Source organism: Asterias rubens, chromosome 8 (genome assembly GCF_902459465.1).
Source record: "Asterias rubens chromosome 8, eAstRub1.3, whole genome shotgun sequence".
Classification (NCBI taxonomy): Eukaryota; Metazoa; Echinodermata; class Asteroidea; order Forcipulatida; family Asteriidae; genus Asterias; species Asterias rubens.
In genome coordinates this window covers 11,911,308-11,937,219 of record NC_047069.1, presented here as the reverse complement: position 1 = coordinate 11,937,219, position 25,912 = coordinate 11,911,308, and the positions used below count along the sequence as shown (strand labels likewise).

At 38.6% G+C, this 25,912-nt stretch overlaps 1 protein-coding gene across 3 annotated transcripts; it reads left to right on the top strand.

Annotated features, from left to right (window-relative positions):
• Positions 1-1,030: 1,030 nt before the first annotated feature.
• On the top strand, positions 1,031-25,129 carry LOC117294058 (zinc finger protein GLIS2-like). 3 transcript variants are annotated; one of them, XM_033776570.1, is made up of 6 exons: positions 1,031-1,738; positions 13,028-13,226; positions 19,517-19,737; positions 20,099-20,412; positions 22,023-22,141; positions 23,699-25,129. In XM_033776570.1, the coding sequence occupies exons 2-6, from the start codon at positions 13,187-13,189 to the stop codon at positions 24,295-24,297; spliced, it is 1,293 nt and encodes a 430-aa protein (XP_033632461.1). In that variant the 5' UTR covers positions 1,031-1,738; positions 13,028-13,186; the 3' UTR covers positions 24,298-25,129. The 3 variants fall into 3 exon arrangements, with proteins under 3 accessions (XP_033632461.1, XP_033632462.1, XP_033632463.1); XM_033776571.1 differs by lacking the exon at positions 1,031-1,738 and adding an exon at positions 10,600-10,628; XM_033776572.1 differs by lacking the exons at positions 1,031-1,738; positions 13,028-13,226 and adding an exon at positions 18,810-18,933.
• Positions 25,130-25,912: the final 783 nt, after the last annotated feature.

The following is a 25,912-nucleotide window of genomic DNA, read 5'->3' as shown; positions in this document are numbered from 1 at the left end:
TTAATAGCCAGGAAAAGTCTTAAGTTTACTTTTTCCTTACAAAAACACGATGTCCACAGATTTACAGTAAACTTACACAGTTAGAAGATTATGATAGTAGAAAGCTTCCCTTGAAATTTTACTTACTGAGGTGCTGTAGTTTTTTAGAACCGAGTAAAAATAATAATTTTCGTCCCAGTTTTAGCATGTAAAAACGTATTAACCAGATGCCATGGTTTTGGTATAATTATTACAACTTGTTAAGGAGAATTTACATGCTAAAATAATTTTGGTCTCATGAGACCAAAATTATTTTGTGACCTGTTTTACTCATTTCTCAAAAACTACACAACCTTAGTTAACATTATTTGAAGGGAAGCTTTCCACTCATTATATCTTGAAACCCTGTAAGTTTAATGTAAATCTGTGGACATTTTGATAAAGTACCCGAATCCTTTAAATAGACTGAACGCCTCTTGTTTTGCTTATTTTATGTTACTGCTCATTTTATTTTATAAGAATTTGTTTTTAGCCTTTAAACTTTTTGCTTTCTCCAACTAACCGGCAAACCTATTTTTCCTAAAGAATAAATAAAGCGCCACAGCATTTTCCCGTCGGTAGAGGGCAGCATTCACAATCTACGGAATGCAGAAAACTTTTGCACCGCTGGGCAGGTACCCGGACGTCATTAATACCCAGTATAGCAATGATATCGAAGGGTTCCCGGTTCATATTTCCCGCTACAAGTTTGCATTTTCGGTACCACTGAAAAACCGCCGCAGTCGGATTTGCTTTTTATCGATTCATTATGTGTAAAACACCAATTTTATGCGCTGAGAAATACGTTGAAGATTCTCTTTGAATCTGTTAAACCACCATATTTCAGTGAGTCATTCAGTCATTAATACCCACTGCCAAATAGATCATTCAAAAAGTAAAGCATTGAAAGTTTTAATTAGAAGTCGATTGGACAATGTCAGGTTTTTCAAGAATCGATTAAAATGCACCGAATATGTCAACAAATCAAGTGCAGCAACGCTGGTGGGTACGTGGTTGGTGGTGTGGTCAGCGGGATCGGGAGAGCACGAAATGGTCGTCTGCTGCAGAAGTGTATTTGAAGACGATGCCGGGAGCTCAAGTTTGTGTTTCGGAAATGTCTCCAACTTTCTAAAGTTAGACTCACTGACATGTGGTATTTTCTCCTCCTGACTGAGTCTGGTTTGAACGTGAAAGGGTACAACGGAAGTGTCAGTGGAAAGACGTTCTTCTTAATTTTTAGTAGAGAATAATTATGCGAATACCAACAAAGTGACTGACTCACAAAAACCATCAAAAACTGAGGCGGTCCTCGTCACGGCAAATTCACCACGGCCCGGCCCAGTCGTGTTGAAGACGCGGGGCGACTAGTCGAAGTCTCAAGGCGTCCCTACTCGGAAGCAGACGAGAGGCCTGCGGGACAGGTCGGTGTACGACTCGCCCCCACAATAATCTCCCCCTCTGCTGGTGCACCTAGCCGGATGAACTTCCTTCTTCTGCTCTGTCATATTAATAGTTGATTCTTAGGTTAGGGTTAGTTTTTTCTTTCTCATTCACCAGGATGCGGGAAGAGCTAAATTGAACTTTGTGATTGATTGATTTGAATGAAGTGGGAAGCAACGAAACAACACTTTGTCGACTTGAGCTTCCGTGTTGTCATTTTTCCCATTGCTGCATGTACTGCACTGTCACTTGGGACAAAACACAAGATTTAAAAAAGCATGTAAGTATGTTAATCCTAGCTGATTATTGTCAAATTATTATTTTTCGAAGTTTGTTCAAACATTGTTTACTTTTTATTTTGCCTTCTCTCCTCACCTCTGCTTCTTATAACTTAGGATATTTTCTTAATTCATTCATTACTTTTAAAACCACATTTTTTCTGTACAAATTATATTTGAAAGCTTGACTTTTTCTTTGGAAAACTAAAAATTATGCATTTTAAAGCAACTTTGGATTCCGCAACTTTTCCTTCAAAATCCATCAAAACAAACTTGTGCAAAAAGATTGCATCTTATAGGGCACATACTACTACTACTACTAGTACTAGCCCTGGCTGGAGTGGTAGGATGTCAGTTAGTGCCACTGCATTCTAGTTGCGATAACATAACCTTCCTCCGGACGGCAAAGCCGGAGGGTTCGTCGTCGGGAGGACGGAGGGTTCGTCGTCGGTTGGAGGGGTACTACATTATTGCAACGACTGCATTGCATGCAACGGAGGAGTCCAACCTGGGCTACTGGTGCCCATGCTTTGTTTACATCTTGGAGAACACTGCGGTACTAGTCTTCCAGTTTCACAGGGATGTGGGGATCTGCGTCTTTTTCTTATGAGAAAAAAACAAAAACCTTTAAACCAAAAACCTCAATTGCTTTTCTTTTGTTTTTATCCAAAAGAGTCCATGATTAAAACCACAAAGTTTGATAACATTATTAACATTTCCATGGGGGTAGGTTGTGTCTTGGAAACAAGAGGAGGGGAATTGATTTACTCTTCGTAAAAACAATGAATCGTGTTTTCCCCCTTTTCACAAGTTTGAAGTGAATGCTCCTGTAGGCCTCATCACTGTCTAGGATTCATTCTCAATGTTAGTTAGATCGTAGCCAAATTGGCGGCTACGGCTATGACATTGGTAATTTTGTGGTGATCCAGCCAGAGTCATAGCTGCCAGATATGGATATGACCTTAGAAACCCAGACAAGAAACCTGTCATAAAATATGTCTTGAAGCAGTCTTCCCCCCATAATTCAATCAGTCTCGATTCTACTATTATTTGATCAAACTTCAAAGAGACCACCCATTCCACCATTTGGAGGTCATAAAACAGAATACCCTGTGAATAAGTAACAAAGATGTTATGGCGTGGTGGATTGTTGGTGTTTGGTTCTTATCTAATAATATTATCAAGGGAGAGGACCCCCCTGGATTTCAAAAAGATAATTGCATATCTGGGAGTTGTGGATGGGCATTGCATTATAAAATCTTGAAATGAATCACGTTCTCGGTTATCTATGATGTTAAAATAACACAACACTTGCATGCATTAGTTCAAAGAACATTCGGAACAACTGGCGGATGTGTACTGTACTTTATAGGAACTATCATTGTTTTCAAACATAACCAGAAACAACAAAAAATATTGTGTAAAATATTCTAATTTTCAGGCCTGATAAATACCTAAAATTCATTTTCTTTTTCTTGCTTTCCAAACCTGCTGTGTTTCCCACAGCCCTAATGTTGTTTAAATATTATCATTTATTATTATTTTTGTTGGGGGTGGTGTGGGGGGGGGGGTGGGGGTTATACAGTGATATGTTTGGAATTATGTTACAGAGTTCCTTTTATTTGGGTCACGTCAACAGTTAACTAAGGTTTCAGTGCCATAATCTCCATCGGTGATGCTCGGATAGCTCCCTCGCTGAAGCTCGGAACTTAGGGGTTATTTTTGATTCATCGATGACACTTCAGCCACATATCAACAACATTGTTCGTTTATCATCATATCACATCAGGAATATAGGTAAGATTCGCAAGTACTCGGACAAAAGTGCCACTGAAAAGGTCATTCACGCATTTGTTACTTCTCGTCTTGACAACGGCAATGCTCTTCTGTACAGTCTTCCTAACAACCAGATTTCCCGACTTCAACGGCTCCAAAATACTGCTGCCCGCATTGTGACACTGTCTAGAAAATCCTGTTCTATCACCCCCATTCTGAAACAACTACACTGGCTCCCTATCTCTCAACGAATCATCTTCAAGCTGATGCTCATTGTCCACAAAGCTCTAAATGGCAAGGCTCCCCACTATATTTCTGAACTGCTTCAAGTTTACACTCCATCAAGGAATCTTCGATCAAGTTCCATGCTTCTCCTCATTGAACCCAAGTCTCGACACTCAAGGGGTGACAGGTCTTTTTCTCTTAGCCGCGCCACGCATCTGGAACTCTCTACCACTTAATCTTCGATCTTGTCTTTGTACCGCAAAATTCAAGTCTCTTCTCAAAACTTATCTTATGTCACAGGTTTTCAATGACTAATTTTGTTGTGTCTGTTTTTCTTTGTGTTGTGTTTTGTTTTTGTTTTGTTTTGGTTTACTGCGCCTTGAACACCCAGCAGGGTGGATATGTGCGCATTACAAGTCTTATTATTATTATTATTATTATTACTAGAGCTGTAGCCCGGTGCGCAAGACCACTAAGTCATGACTTGCTACTGGCCTGAAACAGCATATAGAGGCAATGACGCATAGAAGCTTGAAGCAGTCTATCTAGTAGAAACTTTTATTTTGTGTAGCCACGGATGGCCCATTGGTTCCTTATGAAACACTGCCTTGCAAGGACAAGAACACAATACCAGGCCTAATAAAACAAAACAGATATAAATGATGAAAATGTGAATTCTGTTTTTCTTGCAGTTTTTCATAATATGATCTTGAAAGAAACATTTTTTTTCTTTCTCTTGTCTGCAAATTGATTTAAGTTTATGATACATGTTACAAAATTGGATGAATGCCTAAAAACAGTGTGAAATATTGCACCTAATAGGCCGTACAGTATAAAATAAAACCAGATTCCTAAATTTGTGTTTCCTCTACTGAATATTGAGACTGCAAGGCGTACTTCCAATCAGAGGTAAGACTGAAAGTTATAAGGCAGTGGACACTATTGGTAATTACTCAAAATAATTATTAATAGCACAAAAATTCCTTGGTCGTTGTCGGTATAAAACAATGTGAGAAACGACTCCCTCTGAAGTAACATAGTTTTTGAGAAAGAAGTAATTTTCCAGATTTCGAGACCTCAGATTATAGATTTTGAGGTCTCGAAATCAAGCATCTAAAAGCACACAACTCAAGGTGACAAGGGTGTTTTTTCTTTCATTATTATCTTGCAAGTTCGACGACGAATTGAGCTAAAATTTTCACCGGTTCTAGGCCCCCTATTATTGTATGCATACTTTGAGATACACCAAGTGAGAATGAGAAGACAAGTCTTTGACAATTACCAATAGTACACTATTAGTGTCCTGTTTCTTAAAACAATTTATAACCACAATTGGAAACGTATGTTGTAATCATTTCAAATTTGTCGATCAAAGCTCTTTATAGATGGTAAACTTTTTGAGAATCTAGTTCAGTCAGGGTTCATAAGCAACAAGGCGTACATGTTCCAGAAGTGATATTATTCCTACATGTCTGTTTTTTTAATTTGGTTTTCTTTTGGAAATGAATTAGGGGCGTATTATTATTATTATTTTTTTTAAACAGTCTGGAAAGTACAATAAACCCCGTACTGTCTAGACCATCCAGCTTTTATTCCATACAATTTCCAATTTTTTTCCTGCGGGCCAGACATGTTAATACCCTCATAGAAACACTCCGTGGACAAGCTTGAGTGAAGACACTTTGTTTAGAAATAAAATGTTAGTAATGGCCCATTTACATCTATATTCTGCAGTCTACATTCTACAAATAATCATGGTATGAAAAAATGATCAACACAAATTTCTGCGCAGATGTTTTTCGTAGTGTGTTTTCGATACAATATCATTTATAATTACAGTTATTTGCATGCAAATTTTCAACTATTCAGTTTTCTTGGATATGAGCAAAGCCTTTGATCGTATGCCCCACCATATACTTGTTCGTAAACTTGCCAGTAACTTTAACATCCGTGGATCTCTCTGGAGCTGGATAAAAGATTTTCTGGTTGATCGTCAACAAAGAGTCACATTTGTTGGTATGAACTCCTCATGGTCCGTAGTTAGCTCTGGTGTTCCTCAAGGAAGTGTTCTTGGGCCTCTGTTATTCAATTTATTCATCAATGATATATCTTACAACCTCAGTTCTAACTGTGTTCTTTTCGCTGATGATGTATTAATTTATCGTCCAATCCGTTCCTGTTTAGATGTAAGTTCCCTCCAGCATGACCTCGATGAGCTAAGCACTTGGAGTGTTTCCAATGGTATGACGTTCAACCCTACAAAGTCCAAAATCATGCATATTTCCCGTAAACACTCTCTCGACCCCCCTGTTTACACTCTTGCAGGTTTTCCTGTGCAACCCACATCCTCTGTCAAATACCTTGGAGTCACTCTGAATGCTCAGCTCTCTTGGAATAACCATGTTAAAAATGTTGTTTCAAGTGCCAATAGAACATTGGGCCTCATTAAGACCATTGCTTTCAATTTTTCTGTTTCAGCTAAGTTCTGTCTTTATAAATCCCTAGTTCTCCCAATTTTAGAATATGGCATGCCAGCTTGGCTCCCTCATACATCTCTCCAGACTCAGGCCCTCGAACGGGTACAAAAACGTGCTACTCGGTTTATTCTTGGGCAGAGGATGGGTGAGATGTCCTACCCCGATAGACTTAAGTCCCTCAACTGGTCGTCTCTGTCAATTCGTCGTAATTTTTCTGTTTTGTATTTTATCATTAAGTGTAAGTTTAACCTTATTCACTGTGATGTGGCAGACATCATTTCTGTCAACCATAGATATCCTAATGTTCTCACCTTCAAACACCTGTATGCTAGAACCGATGCTCTGCACTTATCTGCTCCTCATCTTTTTCCCAGACTTTGGTCTAGTTTGCCAGAAAACATTCGTAATTCACTACTGCTCTTGCCCTTCCACAGCTTTCTCAAATCACTTAGATTTTCTGTCTGTCATCTCATGAATCTACTGAATAGTAGCTTTAGCCCAATCACTTGTGCAATATTTTAAGTCGTTTTAATTTATCTACAAGTTTAGGTTTTATTTGTTTATTTATTTCCCTTTATTATTTATCTTTACCCCATCTGTTATTTTTACTTATTTATTTATTTTTAATTTAATTTAATTTAATTTATTTTTTATTCTTAATATATATTTATCATTTTCTATTGGTTTTTAATTTTCTGCTTTTATTATTGCTTTGTGTAATATATTATGTTAAATCTATATTAATTTTATTGTGTACCCCAGATGTGGGGCAACAGATCTACGGATCATAGTATGTATTTGCTTTTGTTGTCCCTTGCCCATCTTGGGGTATAATGTTGTCAATGTATTTTGTTTTGTACTGTTATGGCGAATAAAATAATAATAATAATAATAATAATAACTTAACACTAGAATCTTGTTGCAATAATCATGGAGGTATAAATAATTAACAGGCCGGATACTTCACGGAGGCAACGGAGGCGATTGCCTCCGTTGCTCCTTGCAAGATTTAAATCGCAAATTGACGAAAGCCCATCACCTCAACTTTGTTGTTGTTTTTCAAACTATAAATAAGGGAATAAAGGGTGGCGACGAGTTATTAAACTGTCGTTTATAACTGGCAGGGTCTTTGCTGTGTGATAAAGGCTCGAGCCCTTTTGTAGAAAAAAACGTTAAAAAACCCAATTAGAGACACTTTGACAATTGAAAATTTGAGGTTTGAAATATTAAAAAAAAAACTTTTTGAAGACTCTTTTTGATGTGCAGGGGTTGTGTGTACGCGTGCGCGCTTACAAAAAGATTACGCGCTGTTACTAATAGCTATGAATTTCGCGTTCCGCATGATAATCTTGCGCGCCCGACACATGGTTATAAACAGCTCCAGCTGGTCATTATCAACCGTTTAAACACCCCCACATTATGCACTCTCCACCAAGAAAGTAGAGAAACTGTCTGGGGTATTTATGAATAGTAATTAATATTATTAATCCACAGGTCAAAAATTTAAGGAAACATTTCCCACTTAAGTATCGGCTCACTTAATTGAAACAATCAGATGATCACAATATAAGTTTTTGAATGAATAGAATGAAACGATGTGTATTTTAAGTACCAAGCGAACAAATTCTCTGGGTTGTTTAGTACCCATAAAAAAAGAGTTCTGCAAATTGTTCAAGTGAGGAATTTTAAAATTTAAACCTATGTAATGTTCAAGCTGTACGTGAACATTCACAATAGTGATTCAATAGTTTTATAGAAAAGGCTCGGGCGCAAAACTAATTAATGACAGAATTAACTCATGAACAAATAAACTATCACAACTCAAAAGTTCCCACGGGATCTGCGCTGCCAAGTCAGGGCATGGTCAGGGCAAGCCAGGAAGTGTTTTTTGGTTGTTGTAAATTTAAAAAACATTTTCACACAGGCCCCCACCAATCTAAAAATTCTCAGTTTGGGGGGAAAATTGCCATCACATGTTTGCATGCACTATGGACAGAAATAGTCTGGTTGTTCACCAACCACAGCCTTAATGACTGCCTCAACACTGTCCAGGGGGTCCTCTCTCTCTCAGGCTTGTTAATTTTATCCCTGGCTAAGGTCATACCTAGCACACAAAGAAACTGTGTGCAAGTCAATGGAAAGTACCTCATGGGGTGGCCGTCCAGGGGGTATGTGCCAGTACAGCACACACATGGTCTGGACATAGACTTGTACCAGTCCCATGTGGTTTAGATGGAGGTAGACTTGTTACCAGTCCCATGGGGTTTAGATTTTTCAACTGGTGTAAAAAGGCTTTGTAAAAGACCAAACAAAGTTTATATATCTAGACAAATTTATATAATACAATTGGTATGCGGAAACATATTAGTTCACAGATTTGCACCTTCATTGGTATGATGGTAACAATGGTGGGAAACTTCCCTTGAAATATTTTTGCCAGAAATTTTATAGTTTTTGAGAAACGAGTCAAACGGAATTAGTATTGATCTGTCTATTCAAGTACAAAAAATCTGATGTTTGAAAACATTGGCAGTGTTTTTCATCGTCTGTGTGATGTGGACGGCAAATCGAGCGTAAACTTTCACAGGTTTGTTATTTCATGGAATGTGAACATGAAAAAAAGTGTGGATCCTAGTCTTTACAATTGCTAATAATGGCTGCAAGTTTTCAGAGGAGGGCTGTTCTAATTTGTTAAACGAGAACACATCAATCAATATAGTAAGTAATGTCACTTTAACAAAATGTGCAAAAGTACTTTCCCATGGGAGGTAGGTGAACTTTCAAGTGTAAAGTTGCTGGACAAAAATACAATAATCTTTTAATATTTAAAAATAGATGTTATTTTCGCATCAGGGATAAAGAATATTTATTTTTACCTTTGCATTGATATTTATTTTAAGCACTGTATACTCAGTACCCTTAAGAGTTTTTTTTTTTTTGGGGGGGAATTTAGATGAAATTCACATAAATCATCAAGGTAAAACATTTAAAATGGCTCATTAGTCCCTCTGCCTACACATTCCAAAATGACAGAAATTAAATTGCTTTATATTGTGCCTTCTAGGCCTACACATGTAAATTTAGTTCCACTTTCAGAGTGTATTTTAAAGGATTTGGGTACTTTTTCAAAATATTATGTGCTGAGGTGCTGTAGTTTTTGAGAAATGAGTAAAACAATGTCATGAAAATACATTACTAAATGCTTGAAATTATTTTCGGCTCATGAGACCAAAATTATTTTCATGTCATTGTTTTACTCATTTCCCCAAAACTACAGCACCTCAGCACATAATATTTTCAGGGAAGCTTTCTACTATCATTATCTTTAAACTGTGTAAGTTTAGTGTAAATCTGTGGACATTGTGTTTTTTGTCCTACAAAAAGATACACCCTTTAAGGCTCAAGCGAGCAGCGGAAGGGCCCAATGGCTTGAAACTGAAAAAAACCTAAACCAAAACCAGTATACCATGCCAGATAGGGGCAGAGTGTATCCCCCTCCAAATCTGTTTGTACAATAAGAACCTCCCCTCCCTGAAATATTCTGTTAAAGGCGGTGGACACTATTGGTAGTTACTCAAAATAATTAGGCCTATTAGCATAAAACCTTTCTTGGTTATGAGTAATGGGGAGAGGTTGATAGTATAAAACATTGTGAGAAACGGCTCCCTCTGAAGTGATGTAGTTTTCAAGAAAGAAGTAATTCTCCACGAATTTGATTTCAAGACCTCAGATTTAGAATTTGAGGTCTTGAAATCAAGCATCTGAAAGCACACAACTTCGCGTGACTAGGGTGTTTTTTTCTTTCATTATTATTTTGCAACTTCGACAACCAATTGAGCTCAAATTTTCACAGGTTTGCTATTTTATGCATATGTTGAGATGATGGATGCACCAAGTGAGAAGAGTGGTCTTTGACAAGTACCAATAGTGTCTAGTGCCTTTAAAGAGTTCCTGAGATTTTAAGCAAAAAATTAATGATACATAATAAATACATGGGGGAGGACTGATTCATGCTTGATTCAAGTCTAATGCATACCATACCATACCATAGTGTGTTCTTTTGTCATGTCCATGTCCTCATGATCATTTAATTTTAAGGACATCCCTCATGGGGGAGGCCTGGAGATTTATGTGGTGGGAGCAATGCTCAGTGCTGGGATACTCCCATAATACACATCAAGACCAACAGCCTAGTCCATAAACCACTGTTGTTGGTTCCTTCAGCTCCATGCTTCAGGCAAACAAACTTTCTAAGAAGCTCAACAGGCACCACTGAACTAGACCACCCATGGATTCAGTTTGCAAAGTCATGGACTGGTCAAATCAAAAAGCCATGAAGGGCCTCACCCCCAAAGTAGGGTTGTACAGCTCTGATGTATGGAGGAAGGTGGTCAATTTATTGAGATATGGGATGGTAACCTCAAAGGGTTGTTGTGTATACAGCATTATCTGCAGTATACACAATGATTATGTAGCACAGCGAAATGCCACACAAAATGTATGTTGCTAGATTCAAACATTGTGTTGCATGTTCCAGAATTTGGATATATTTTATTTGTGTTTATTGAAAACTTCTAGACTCGACTGAAAAAAAAAAACCTTAGTCAGGGATTAGAACTACTTCTGGCTTCAGCCCAGAGAGTATGCTTGAAAAACCGATTCCACAAATCATAAATAATCAGCTGAAGTGGCTAGTGGTGGTAGGAGTAGGCACAAATCATTTGTAAAGAAACAAATCCCCTAGCCCTGTGTGGGGCCACTCAGGGGGGTGTCATCAAAAGTCCCACCTGTCTTAGACTTGCACAAGTCCTCAGACCAGAATAATTTCGTAGTAGGGAAATTAAATGAAAATGTACCTAAGAGGAAGGGTAGTATTTAAACAAATGCTAAACTTGAGCCTTTAACTTCACTCTTGAGCCTTTAACTTCACTCTTGGGCCTTTAACTTCACTCTTGGGCCTTTAACTTCACTCTTGGGCCTTTAACTTCACTCTTGGGCCTTTAACTTCACTCTTGGGCCTTTAACTTCACTCTTGGGCCTTTAAATTCACTCTTGAGCCTTTAACTTCACTCTTGAAGGGGCACAGAAATTTCCCTCTGGGAAGGAACACCTCTGTGAGAATAATGTATGAACAGGCACCTTGCACAGGGCAGTACAGCAAAAGCACAGGAAACAAGGGCAATTGATGTGGGTGCGTGGGCTATTGTTTAGGCCTGTAAAAAAAGTGGCATGTGGTAGGGCAACCTTGTCTTCTACCCTGTATTGAGATGATGTCATGATTTGTTTACTGCAACTGTGGGTACTGCATTTTGGAAATTTTTCTGTATAATTGGTTAAAGGAACACGTTGCCTTGGAACGGACGAGTTGGGCTATAAAATGCATTTGAAACCGTTTGTTATAAAATACATGGTTATGAAAGATGTTTTAAAAGTAGAATATAATGATCCACACAAGTATCACTCAAATTGGCACGGTTTTCCTTTTACGTCGCAAACTATCACGGTCGGCCATTTATGGATGGCCGACCGTGTTAGTGGACGAGGTAAAAAGAAAACCACGCAATTTTGAGGCATATTTGTGTAGATCACTGTATTCTACTTTTACAACATCTTTCTAACCATATAACAAACGGTTACAGAACGCTTTTCAATGACCAACTCGACTGATCCAAGGCAAAATGTTCCTTTAACAATCTGAGAAACCGTCCAAAGGTCTATTTCATTGTAATTATGCACACCAAATGAACATTGTACACACTTTACTATTTTAACGTGTCTTTCTTTCTTCCTCCATCATTTGACCATGGTTCTTATTCTACCTCATTGATTTGACTATCCTATATAATATGGGCAAAATGTCCACCAATAGAGTAGGGACAGAAACTCCTATGTCCCACCTAACACTAGTGGGCTGACTGACACAAGGGTGGCCCTGTGGGGTCCTTTTTAAACAAAGAATGGTAGAAATGGAACAATGCTACACCCAAGGTTTTCTCTTTCCAAGTTGAGGAATACTTTAGATATTTAAGGGAACAATAGAGAAACAACAACGGTTGGGCAACTTAACCGACCATATCTCCAAGCTTAATAATAGTCTTTTAAAGTTTTGAAAAAACAAAAACTTGATATTAAAGGCCTCGAGAACGAGAACGAAAACGTGATCAATACACGCCCACGATTGGTTTAATAAGGGTGGGCGTATTCTGTGCGGAGCGATTCAACCAATCGAATGCTTTTTCTTTGCGTCTTTATCGTTCTTGTTATCGCTGCAGTGGGACCGGACCTTCAGGAGCCCCACTGTCTGTCCATGGGTCCTTTTCATTTGATGCTTGATATGGGGCATTCAAAACCTCAGAATCTCAGGAACTCTTGAGAGGATTTTACTTTTAGGGGGTACTTCTGTGCAAGAGGATATAAATGGGTATAAAGTATAGTAACATCTGGGGGGGGGGTTGCATACCTTTTACCCTATTGTATTAGGCCACTTTTCTCTGAAGTACTTCATTGTGAATTCTTGCTGTGTCTCTGTTTAAAAAAAAAAGGAATTGTTGAAAAATTCATTAAATTCTCACTTTAATCCCCTTCCTTTAAAACCCTGTTCACACCGCTCTATTCCCCAGGGTTGTCCTGGAGAAAAGCGGCCGGCACACACTATGAACGCTTTAACCCCCGGTCTGCCCCCAGTCTGCCCCGGCAAATGGGTATACCCCTGGGAATAGTTGTCACCGCAGTAGGGGTTAGCTATTGGCAAACATAGACAATTAGCAATTCTTTTATTCACAATTATTGTGCTTTTCCTCTTATAATTTCCAGATGGAACTTTGTGGGCCCAGTCCACCTTCTAAGCTACCAAGACTGGATAATCTTCATGCCTGCGAGTCAGCTACGCCACCCTGTCCTCCCTGACCCAAAAGTGCAGCCCAGGAACGTGGTATCGCCCATGCGTCTACAGTCATCAGACATTATCAGAGTATGACGGCCCCTACTGCTCTAAACACTCCTGCAACATCCTGTAAGTTTTTGGTGTGCCAGGGAACGAATTCGTCCAGCAATTTTGCATAGGAAAAAATTTTGGTTATATATTTTGGTTGCAGTAATCACCATGTGTGTATCTACTTGCCAGGTAGATTTTGTTCTTAGAGAACTGTCTTGCTTGATATTCTACAATGGTGGAGTAGATTTTTCGGAATTCGGTAAACTTCTCAGTTCTGAAAAGAACTGCTCTGCTTTTTTAACCACTACCTGGGCTGAAGGTAGAATACTTAAAGTAGAATTATTAACTTCACTACCGCGGAGTGAGTTATTGATTGGTCAAACGTTTGGACTAGCTTACTCCAGTCATCGTCAGGAGACGATTAGACTGAGCTTACTTTGTGCACACCTATTTTATTGCTTATAATTGAGTAGCAAATCCTGATTTTTGAAGTACATTGAAGTACAGGGAAATCGTTCACTGAGTACCAAGGCAATGTCAGGCCTCGAAATAACTCACGATACCCACAGGAAATATATGGGTTTATTTCATAGAGCTATATATATTGACTAGAGCGCTAACTTGCTCTGCGTTTTGAAGCCACCCTGGGCGCAGACATGTTTGATGTGTTGCGTGACTACGGAACGATTTTAATTTTAAGAGAACACACATTGCTGCAATTTTTTACATTCTGCGTGTTCGCTTTCGTACGCAACTGCCCATGCGCGCACGTCTGCGCTACGAAAACCGTAACTTCGACTCAGTGATTGACGTTCTAAAAAAAGTATACGCGCCATGATGCTCGCAGTTTTGTACGCTCATCAGCAGATTGTGCGTACACATTTGCTGAATGTTTTGCTTCGATAACACACAAAAAAGAACAAACGCACCATCATGCAAATAGCCGTACAATTGCCATACAAAATTTCAAGCTTTTGTATTGGTTTGTACATAAACATGGATGCGCCCACACGGCTTCAAAACCTTAGTGCGTGTATAACGGGGTGTTAGCGCTCTAGTCAATATATATAGCTCTATGGTTTATTTCCACCATGCTGCCCTTAAAGGCAGTGGACACTATTGGTTATTACTCAAAATAATTATGAGCATAAAACTTTCTTGGGGATGAGTAATGGGTAGAGGTTGATGGTATAAAACATTTTGAGAAACGGCTCCCTCTGAAGTACCATAGTTTTCGAGAAATAAGTAATTTTCCATGAATTTGATTTTGAGACCTCAGATTTAGAACTTGAGGTCTCGAAATCAACCATCTAAACGCACACAACATCGTGTGACATGGGTGTTTTTTTCTTTCATTATTATCCCGCAAGTTGGATGATCGATTGAGCTCAAATTTTCACAGGTTTGTTATTCTATGCATATGTTGAGATACACCCACTGTTAAGGCTAGTCTTTAACAATTACCAATAGTGTCTTTTAATCCATAGAAATATTACAACAAATAAAATGTCCTTCTTGTGAGTCACATGTACTTTACGTCGCTTCGTATCTATTCTTGAACCGTGTTTCAGGGTAGGTTCAGGGATGTTAAAGGAATGAACACTGTTGGTTATTACTCAAAATAATTGTCAGCATAAAAACTTATTTTCTCAAGGTATTCATCAAAACTTACTTGTAACAAGCAATGGAGAGCTGTTGATAGTAAAAAACATTGTGAGAAACCGCTCCCTTAGAAGTAACGTAGTTTTTAAGAAGAAGTAATTTTCCACAAATTTGATTTTGAGACCTTAGAATTAGATTTTGAGGTCCCGAAAATCAAGCATCTGAAAGCACACAACTTTGTGTCACAAGGTTGTTTTTTCTTCCACTATTATCTTGCAACATCGACGACCAATTCAGTTCAAATTTTCACAGGTTTTTTATTTTTTGCATTTATATGTTGAGATACACCAAGTGAGAAGACTGGTCTTTGACAAATTAACAATAGTGTCCAGTGTCTTTATGAGAAACCAGGGCCCAATTTCATAGAGCTGCTGCTTAAGCACAAAATTTTGCTTAAGCAAAAAAATCCTTGCCAAGTAAAATCAGATCACCGGCCAAGACTCCACTCAATTGTTATGCTAAGTAAACAACAGCTAAATACCAGTCACAAGCAATGTATGTGGCATGACATTTTGGCCAGTAACATGTGTAAAATATGCGAGCTATTTTCGTGCTTTCAAGCATTTTTTTTGCTTAAGCAGCTGTATGAAATTGGCCCCTGGTTATATGATATTCTCAAACTGCCTGGTATCCCTCCTAACCTATTCTAAAGGTAGGGTCCAAGTCATAGATTAGGTTTTGTCAACATAATGCTAATTTATTGGTGAAAAAAATTTCAAGTAACATACAATAGGCCTATAGGTCTCATGTGAAAGTTTCAGCTGTGGCTAGTTGCCTCACCCTTCATGATTTGATTTTTAACGGAGAAGTTCACTTTCATTTTATACCCTCTTTAAGACCCCATTTTAAAACATGATTTTGGAAATGGAGGACTTGAGAGTGCAAGATGCCAATTCCTTGCCTATTATGATCAATCAGTTTGATGCGCTGTGTAGTCAGGTTGACAACCTCCTTCAGGTCAGAGGTCAAGAAAGCCCACCTTACCCTCAGGCCATGGTGTCAAAGGTCATGGGGCCCAACCCCTCACTGGGTGCTGCATGTAAATAGAGCCAGTGTTGAGTTGACAGTGACAAACCGCTTTGTTCCACCCACAGCAGTTTAAAAGAACCATTTTTTAAACCATAATGTAGCCTAATGGTAAGCATTGTATGAAAAGGCAATGAATGTTTATGGACAGTCTAATATCACATTTTTGGATTATAACAGAGGAATTCTTTTTGTAAAAGGGTTCTTTGTTGAAAAATTGTATATTCATTTTTTTTTTTTTGAAATGTGATTACTTCCTCATTTGGAGGTCATTTGTGATAAAGCTGTTGTTTTTTCAATGTTTACTTTGCATACCCAAGCTTACCACCAGTAGAAAGAAAAAGATTGAATCTATATACAACTGTGGTAACATACAAATATAGGGTGTATGAAATCTCTTCAAGTTAGAGTTGAACGAACCAAAATGTCAAACACCTACCGAGCGCCATGTGTACAGGAAATTGTTTGTGATTACAGATCACAATAACAAAAGAAGGACAAATAACTTTGACATTTATTGAATGATATCAATGATTTTTTGATTATATGAAAGGAAATTCAATATGTTAGAACTTTTATATTACTTATTTTGCTGTAAAACAACGTCTTCAAGGAGACAACGGAGTTTGTATAAAATGGGGCCTTTTGCAGGCACTTTTTCACACTTCAGTGATTATACAATCTGCCGCAAGCTGTTGTTATGGCCAAACAATTTGATAACAAAAGGGTAGACAGACTTTCCCTTTCAATAAGCTAAAAAATAGTTTCTAAATTTTCAGTTTGCCCCCTGCATTTTATCAAAAGAACAACTGATACAAAGAGAGAATGAGAGGGAATAATTTTGGGTTAAAAATAGACATCCTTGACTGTGTTTGTGACAGCTCATTGATCAAAGTTCCAAAAATAGTTTAAACCAAAAACCCGAACTTTTATTTGCCCCCCCTGCATTTATCAAAAGAACAAAAACTGTGACAAAATAAAGAGAGAATTTGAATTTTGGGTTAAAAAATTTTTAACCCAAAAACACATTCAAGGCTGTCTATTTTTAAAATAGACAGCCTTGAATGTGTTTTTGTGTGACATCTCATTGATAACAAGTTTGTGTGATTCGCAGTGCATGTTTTACATTAAACCATGTTTGTTTCTAAAAACCCAGTGCAGCATTCTACAACAGCTTGAATGCTCTAGTACTGGTTGCAACCCCCATTTGTACTAGTTTTTATAACTTTATTTATTTATTTGTAAATGTAATCAAAAGTTTAGTACATTTGTTGTTATATGAATGGAAGTTAAACAAACAAACAAACAAACAAACGCCCCGACAAAAAAAAAAAAAAGAAAAAAAAAAAAGAAAAAAAACCTAACAAACAAGTAAACGCCCCAATAAACTAACAAACAAACAAACAGAAAAAAAACCCCAAAACTCAAAACATCAATGACTGTTGTACATATGGGCAATTCCACTCTAATGGGCCAAAAAGATGCACCTGGTAAGAGACGCATTGTAGAATGAGACAAAAGTATTCATTTTGTTGTAGTCTTTCATTGTACATTTCTAAAAGCTGTTCAGTGATTGTTCACAGCAAAAAATAATAAATTAGTCTGGACCTTAATAAACTACAAGTTCAATTGAAAAGGTTTTATGAATTGGGCTGGAGTCCCTTCAAATACCATCCGGAAAAAGCAGGTGGTGTGGCCGGGAGGTAAAAAATACCAATACCATAAATACAATCGTTGAAGTGTAGTAGTGCACTGTTAAAAGCACTGCTTTTATAATACAAAATTTGTTCAGTTGGTCACCAGGCCTATGCTTTGTTTTAAGAAAGGGCAAGGACACCAAGGCATCCCCTGTTCATACAGCTCTATGATGACCTTATGAAGACCACACAGATCCTCCCGATCTAAAATATTTATCAAGTCAAGACACAATTGAAACTAAACATACCCTCCCCTTTCCTCGCTCCCCAATCAATCTTGGTAACCCCAGCTGCAGTGTAGACTGTCCAATGAGAACCACCATTGAATTGAACGGGGACCGACAGTGGGGGTCCCAACGAGATAGGGCTGGGATTGTTTTAAAATCTTGAGCATGAAAAAAAAAAAAAAAAAATACAACATAAAAAAGAAGGTTCGGGAGACTTCTCAGTTCTGAAAAGAACTGTCCTGCTTTTAACTATTACCAGGGCGGATGGTATAGAAATTAGACTGGACTACTACTTTAGCTTATAGGATAATTAACTGTACTGCCGTGGAGTCAATTCTGAATTGGTCTCAACGTTTCGACTAGCTTGATCTAATCATCGTCAAACCAAATATACATTGATACCTCACCATGCAATGCCTCAAATCCTATATAAAAAAAGAAGGCTTTCAAATACATTGATACCTCACCATGCAATGCCTCAAATCCTATATAAAAAAAGAAGGCTTTCAAAAAATTAAGAGGGTGTATAATAGCTGTACGCGCAATTAATATTCATTGCTTGCAGGATGGGCCTCAAAAAGAAGAGAAGCAAACAAAAAGAAACATTTATTTTGCGGTGGCCCAACAAGATAAGGTGGGGTTTGTAGACAAAACGAAGAGCGTACCATTTCCCTTTAAAAAGTTGGGTATACAGGAGACCTCGTTGACTGCCCCCGCTGGCAAACTTTTCCAGGGGGATCGGTACACAAGGAACACCCCTTCAACTACCATGCATCAAAAACGGGGGGGGGGGGGGGATGTGGTGCCAGGAGGTAAGAAATATCAATAGGAAAGAAATCGTTGAAGCGTAGTAGTGAACTGTTCAAAGCGCTCCTTTTGTAATACCCAATTTTTTGTTGGGTCACGACCAGCCTTGGGATTGGTTGTTGCAAAAAGAACCTTCACCTCCTCTCTACACGCAAGTCTCTGTGCATCGATCTGTTTGATGAAATCTAAATATGTTATTATGGTTTAGTTATTGACACCATTTGACTGTCTGTGTGGTCACGTTGGTGTGATGTTGGTGCAAGATTGTCTCTGCTATATTTAAACGCCACACCGTTTTTTTCCTGAGGTGGAGCCAGCGGATTTTCTGAAACATTGTCGCACCAGGTCACCACATTTTGTGAAAGAGTAAACATTTTTTCCTGGTATCTCACAAACTGTGATTATTCTGTAAAGGCAGATGTTGTTGAGAAATGTTTTACCCTTATCAGGCAAATTTGTAACCGCATTTGCAGGCCTCGAATTTCATCTCTGAGAGGGCAAGGCCATTTTCATTTGGAAAAGGGCACTTCCATTGGAAAATCTTAAAGTCTATGGGAGACTCTTGAAGGGGAACCAAGGCCAAGACCAGGGCATTGGAAGCCATGGCCTCTGTGACCTCCCAGGCCTGGCATTGGGAGAACATGGTTGCGATCAGAAAGAAGAATAGCCCATTTGAGGTTTTGGTTTTGGTTTTGGCGTCGAAAATGACAGACCTTTCTTGAGTTCTTGCATGTTGCTCTGGAGTTCAATTAAAAGTTGTTCCTATCAGCATGCACACAGAAGCATTTTTTGAACCCTACTTTCTAATAATGTGATGCTACTGTCATTTGCTCGTTGTTTTTTTAGTTTTATTACAGCAGTGCCATGAGTGCCGCTTGTGGTGGATACCAACACTTTAAAAGTTTCCATTTTTAATATTATTAATTTTTTATTTTTTATTTATCTGCAGCATCTTCGTCAACCATCAGGGATCTGATCAACGTTCATCTGAACGTAAACGACGCCAGTGCCCTACTGACTGGGACCAGGACAATGACGACCAAACCTCTGGATCTCTCAATCGATGGCTCCCTGGTGCTGGACACTCACTCTCTCCTCGGAGCTAGCATCAGCAGCAGCCATGGTGTGCCCAACAGCAGCGGGGATTCCGTTAATAATGCCATCGCTCAAGTAAGCTTCTCTTCCCCTTATTTCCTTCCCCCGATACCTGGGCCCAATGTCATTAAGTTGTTCAGCAGAAAATACTGCTTAGCAAATTTCTATGCTAAGCAAAAAATAGTTGGGGCACCAGTTACAACAATGACTTGCTTAGTCACAAGTTACAGCTTGGTTATAGAGAGTTTCCATTGTCTGTCAAATGGTTTGTTACAAACATTTTTCAAATGGAAACTGCTCTTTGCAAAATGAAAACGGCGCCTTGCCCTCTCTCAAAGCTGAACTTACAGGCCTGAGATCTAAACTGTGAGATCTTTTGAAATTTTAAGTTCATGCAAGCCTTTTTGATTTTCTCCCAATTTAAAAACCAACACAGTTTAATACCTCCACGCACCACATCAACAACTCCTCGGCATCGCAACAGTCGCAGTACAGCTCCATATTCCCCGTAGATGACCGGGACAACCCACACCCCTTCAACGCCGTCACGGTACCCCTAGAGAGCAACCTACGCCCAAACGAGACCCACCTCGCCCGCCACTCCTGCAAGTGGAACACGTGCGGACAGAAGTTTGTTGAGATGGAGGATCTAGTGAATCATGTCAATGAGAGGCATGTGCTTCTGGTGGAAGGAGAGTACTGCTGCAAATGGGAAGGGTGTAGTCGGAAAGGAAAAGGCTTCAATGCAAGGTTAGTACATCCTTAAACGGAAGGTATACGTTTGGTAACTACTCAAAACAAATATTAATTTGAAAACTTACTTGGTAACGAGCATTGGAGAGCTGTTGATAGTCAAAAACATTGTGAGAAATGGATCCTTTTCATAGAGAAAGAGGTAATTTATCACTCAAATAATAAAAGACTTGTAGCCAGAACTCTTTTATTCCTATCTGAAAGCATACAAATCCGTCCAACGATGGTGTTTTTTCTGTCATCATTTTCTCGCAACTTCGATGACAAATTTTGCTCAAATTTTCACAGGCTTGTACTTTATGCTTACATGTATGTTTGGATACACCAAACGAGAATAGTGGTCTTTGACAATTACCAAACGCTTACCTTCCCTTTCAAGGGTTTGGGTACTTTTTGTACGACACAAAACACAAAGTTCGACAGATTTACAGTAACTGACACGGTTTAAAGATAATGGTGGTATAAAGCTTCCCTTAAAATACTACTTGATGAGGTACTGTAGTTTTTGAGAAATGAGTAAACAAAAATTCATGAAAAACACAACTTTTGTCTCAGTGAGATTAAATTATTTTAGCATGTACAATGGATTTACGTGACTCTCCTGAAAACATTGCTTTGGGATTTTCACTTTTTTCTAAAAAACTTGACGACAAATGAGGCTGAAACTAAACAATATTACATGTTCATTCACATTGAGTAGGGATTCATTTGATGGCCAAAACCTTGATCTGCAAAAGGTATCAAAACCCTCTAAAGGCAAAGTTTACTTTTGGTTTTGCAAAATATGACTTTGGTTTTTGGGACTGAGCGATCGTTTTAACCCTTTTTTGTGTACCTTGGGTGTCTCTATTGAGACAGATATGTGCGCGTTATAAATTTATTATTATTATTATTATTATTGTATATTTGGTTTGCGGTAACACCATGTGTGTATCTACTTGCCAGGTAGAGTTTGTTCTCTGAGATCTGTCTTGCTTTATTCTACTGCCGCGGAGTAGATAAACGGAGGTTCGGGAGACTTCTCAGTTCTGAAAAGAACTGTCTTGCTTTTAACTATTACCAGGGCGGATGGTATAGAAATTAGACTGGACTACTACTTTAGCTTATAGGATCGTAATTAACTGTACTGCCGCGGAGTCAGTTCTGAATTGGTCTCAATGTTTCGACTAGCTTGCTCTAGTCATCATCAGGAGACAGTTTAAAGCAGGTTAAAATAGGACAGTTCTTTTGAGAACTGAGAAGTCTCCCGAACCTCCCTTTGTCTACTCCGCGGGAGTAGAATAAAGCAAGACAGTTCCCTAAGAACAACTCTACCTGGCAAGTAGATACTCACCATGCAATGCCTCAAATCCTATATTATTATTATTATTATATAAATGTGGATGTGTACAATAAAACTAACCTGTCTCACTAAAAAATCACACTACACATATTAGTTACAGGGATTACTGCTGTGCTTATTTTAAAGTTGCTCAGATACAGCTGTCTTGAATATGACTTCATTCCAGAAGGAAATATTTCTCTTATGAACTTCATAAGCTTTCTTAAATAAAATTACGGGCATTTGCATTTTTTGAAATATTTGTTGACCCTGATTGTTTTTCTAGGTATAAGATGTTGATCCATGTCAGAACGCATACAAACGAAAAACCACATCAGTGTCCAATATGTCACAAGTCCTTCTCCAGGTTAGAAAACCTCAAGATACACAACAGATCACATACAGGTAGGTTGTTAAGCTTCTGAAATGTAACCTCGTTATTAAGTATTTTTTTCTGCTGAAGCAGCTCTATGAAATTGGGTCCAGGACGGTTTGGACGGTCCTTTTTCACAGCTTTCGCCCGTATAGCGCATTCTCAGACCTTCGTGCGCAATACTCTGCATGTGTGCGCATGCTCGGAGTTGTCAAAAAAAAACTATTATGTCTGGCCCCGCCAGCGCCTCGAAATTCTCCCATTGGCACTGGTATTAAGTTTTTAAAAAGAGGTATTTTAAACTAAACAAGTTTTCCCAATGTTTTTTTTCAATCATGTATTACTCCTTTAAAAATTTGATTCCGTTATAAAACAGATTTGTTTAATGCAGTGCTTTTAAGTTTTGTTGGAGCAAGCAATGCTTTTAACAAATGAATCTACTCTGCCTTTTCTGAAGCCTGACTTCAATAATTTCTGCTGTAGAGCAAGAGACCTTTTGTCCCTGAAAATGAAGCATTGATGTAAAAGTTGATAAATGAAATAACCTTGGGTCTTTTGTGTGCTCATTTGGGGTGTGGGTAGCTCTGAAGGGGGCGAGGTGGAATGCCATTTCATAAAAGATGTTGTGACCTGTGACATCACATGTTTTGCAAAAGACCCACCAAGCATGGACTTCCTGCAGGCACTATTTTGTACACAGCTCTATGGAAGACAAAATCTGATACTTTGTGAAGTTTGCTGTTTTTTTATCAACTTTTGATTTGCAATGTTTATTTAATTTGTTTCATTTATTTGTATTTGAAATATTATTTGTGAATCTCTTTGTGCGGGTTACTGATAGTTTTGATCCTGGTACAGTTTTTTATATATTTTTTTTTAATGGAATCTGGTTTGTTTTTTTATGTCAGTTTATTTCTTCTTCTGTAAGTATTGTTTTGGATTAATTATTTTTTTGAGATCTTGAGGTGCTCACCAACTTCTGATATTATGGTGTTTAACCTGTGTAACATTGGGTTATTACCTAATACTACATGTATGTTATCTTTTTAGTTTCCACAGTAACCCAAACTTCCTTCAATCCTTTTAAAACAAGCCACATTAATATCAGCCACAATATTTTGTAGTATGTTGCATTAAGAATGGTATGAAGTTCAGGCCTGTATGATTCATTTTTGAAAGGGCAAGGGCACCAAGGCATTTTCTCTTGGTAAAGGGCACCCTATGAGGAAATTGTAAATTTCTACTGTAGCATTTCAAGGGCACCAAGGCAATGACTTGAGTGCATGGAGGCAACCGCCTTTCGTTGCCTCCATGAAGTATTATGCCTGGTAGTTTATAACACCCTTAAATTAGTTTCTACTTTATACTGTAGGTTTATGGGATTTGAGGCATTGCATGGTGAGGTATCAATATATATTTGGTTTGCGGTAACACCATGTGTGTTTCTACTTGCCAGGTAGATTTTGTTCTTTAGAGAACTGTGTTGTACTACCGCGGAGTAGATTTTGTTAATGGATTCAATAATATTTACTTGCATGTGAAGGAATTCAAGTTGAAATTGTGTAAATATCCTGCATTCATCTTTTCAGGTGAAAGGCCGTATGTGTGTCCCGTTGCCGGCTGTAACAAGCGGTACTCGAACTCCAGTGATCGCTTCAAGCACACACGCACCCACCTAGAGGAGAAGCCCTACTTCTGTAAAGTCGCCGGCTGCGATAAGCGTTACACAGACCCCAGCTCCCTACGGAAGCACGTCAAGACGTTTGGGCATTACGCCAACCGTGACCACCTTAATCATTACATATCGCAGAAGCCATCCACGACATCCCCACCGCCAGCCAGGCCCAGCCCACGCATCTCACCGTCGAAGCCCTCGCCCTCCCCCATCCCGATCATCCCAGGTCTGACACAGTCGCCCCCAACGAGTAACGTATCAGGGCTACCTGAGGGGGTGATCGTTTACCCGATCCTTGTACACTCCCCGTCGCTGCAACCTCACTACAGCTATGTCACGCTCCCGGGACACCTGTCGGACTTTTCCGGGAATACCTCGGCGACATTCTCCATGGCCAGTTTGCATAACAATGAGACCACCAAGGACGGGGAAAGGTCGCAGAGGTTTGGCTTGAATCAAGACGGGCTGTCGATACATGATGTGTCGATGGAATGCAAAAGTGAAAGCAGTTAGATGTGAAATTGGTACTTTTCTTGCGAATTCTTTTAGAAACTAAGAAAAATGTATGATATTGAGTCTTCCTCTGATGGGACCAGCTTTGTTTAGGTCCCTATTTTCAAAATCCTTATAAATGTGGTGGTAATGTATGTAGATCACCATTTTCTTGTCATAATACTACTCGTATTTATAAAACACACTTTAAGTCATTTTATGAAAAAATGCCTGACTTCACGAGGCAGGACGGCCACTCCAAGGTGAGGGCTGCCACCCTAATCAAATGACACCAAGGGCACGTTGCCACCTGCTCCGGGGGCTGAAACAAGGCTACCCCTTTCACAGTCACCAAGGACGTAGCATCCCAACTTTTGACAGAGCAATTATGGTTAATAAGTGCCTTGCTCAAGGGCACAAGTTTGATGACTGGGATTTGAACCCACATTCAGCTGCTGATAAGACCAGAGCTTGGGTCCGGTGGTGTACCCAGTGTACGTCGTTTTGTTCTTATCCACTGCATGCAAAGCAGAAAGCATCACTCATTTATAAACATACGAGCAATCGTTATTGTTTGCACTTTGCCTCAAGAATAGATTCAGTTTCTGTCTGGTCAGTGAAATTGTTGACTTGAAATTTGAAACTTTGATTCTCAAATTTGACCTTTGACCTTTTTAAAGTTTGATCTTTGCATTTTGAGTTCTTGCGCCCGTATTCCAGAGGAAAAACAGCAATTGATGGGATTAGTTGTATTGCAGACTTCTTATACCATTTAACTCACTGGACACCTTTGGTAATTGTCATAAACCAGTCTTCTCACTTGGTGTATCTCAACATAAAGCAACAAATCTGTGAAAATTTGAACTCGATTGGTCGTCGAAGTTGCTAAGGTAATAATGGAAGAAAAAACACCCTTGTCACACGAAGTTGTGTGCTTTCAGATGCTTGGTTTCGAGACCTCAAAATCAATTTCTGAGGTCTTGAAGTCAAATTCAAATATTTTAGTGAAAATAACTTCTTTCTCGAAAATGACAGTACTTCAGAGGGAGCCGTTTCTCACAATGTTTTATACCATCAACATCTCTCCATTGATTGCTTACAACTAAGTTTGTATGCTAACAACTATTATGAGCAATTACCAATAATATCCAGTGTCTTTAAATAAATAAAAAGTAAACATTTTGATTCTGTAAGTTTGTACAGATATTGTATTTAGTGTTCCGTTAAATTGGGAAAAATTTTCTTTTTCACCACATGGACATTTTTGTATTTGAAGACAAAACATAATGTATTTTTCTCATGTATATAGAAACAAACTTGAGTACTGTTATTTATTAGAATTTGTCTTAAATTTTATAGTTTTTATGTAATCATAGTACACTTTCACAAATCAGAGAAATATTAATTGTTATTGTGTAGATGTACAAGGGATAAAATGTCTCGTACAGAGGTACGCAGATTGTGACTGGGTTTTCCCACTTTTGTTTAAAATTAAGTAATAAACCACTTTGGAAATTGAATTGAATGGATATTTATATGAAAAAGTTGCACCCCCTTAAACTGATCCCCTGGCTGCCGCTTCCCAGGTTGTATCATAAACTTGGGTGAGACGTCTGGCTACATGATAACTAACGGT

Bases quoted from the DNA above. Each gene is read 5' to 3' on its own strand.
- LOC117294058 (XM_033776570.1), top strand. From the start codon at position 13,187: ATGACGGCCCCTACTGCTCTAAACACTCCTGCAACATCCT. The intron at 20,413-22,022 runs GTTAGTACATCC...TTGTTTTTCTAG, and splicing joins GGAAAAGGCTTCAATGCAAG to GTATAAGATGTTGATCCATG. The intron at 22,142-23,698 runs GTAGGTTGTTAA...TCATCTTTTCAG, and splicing joins ACACAACAGATCACATACAG to GTGAAAGGCCGTATGTGTGT.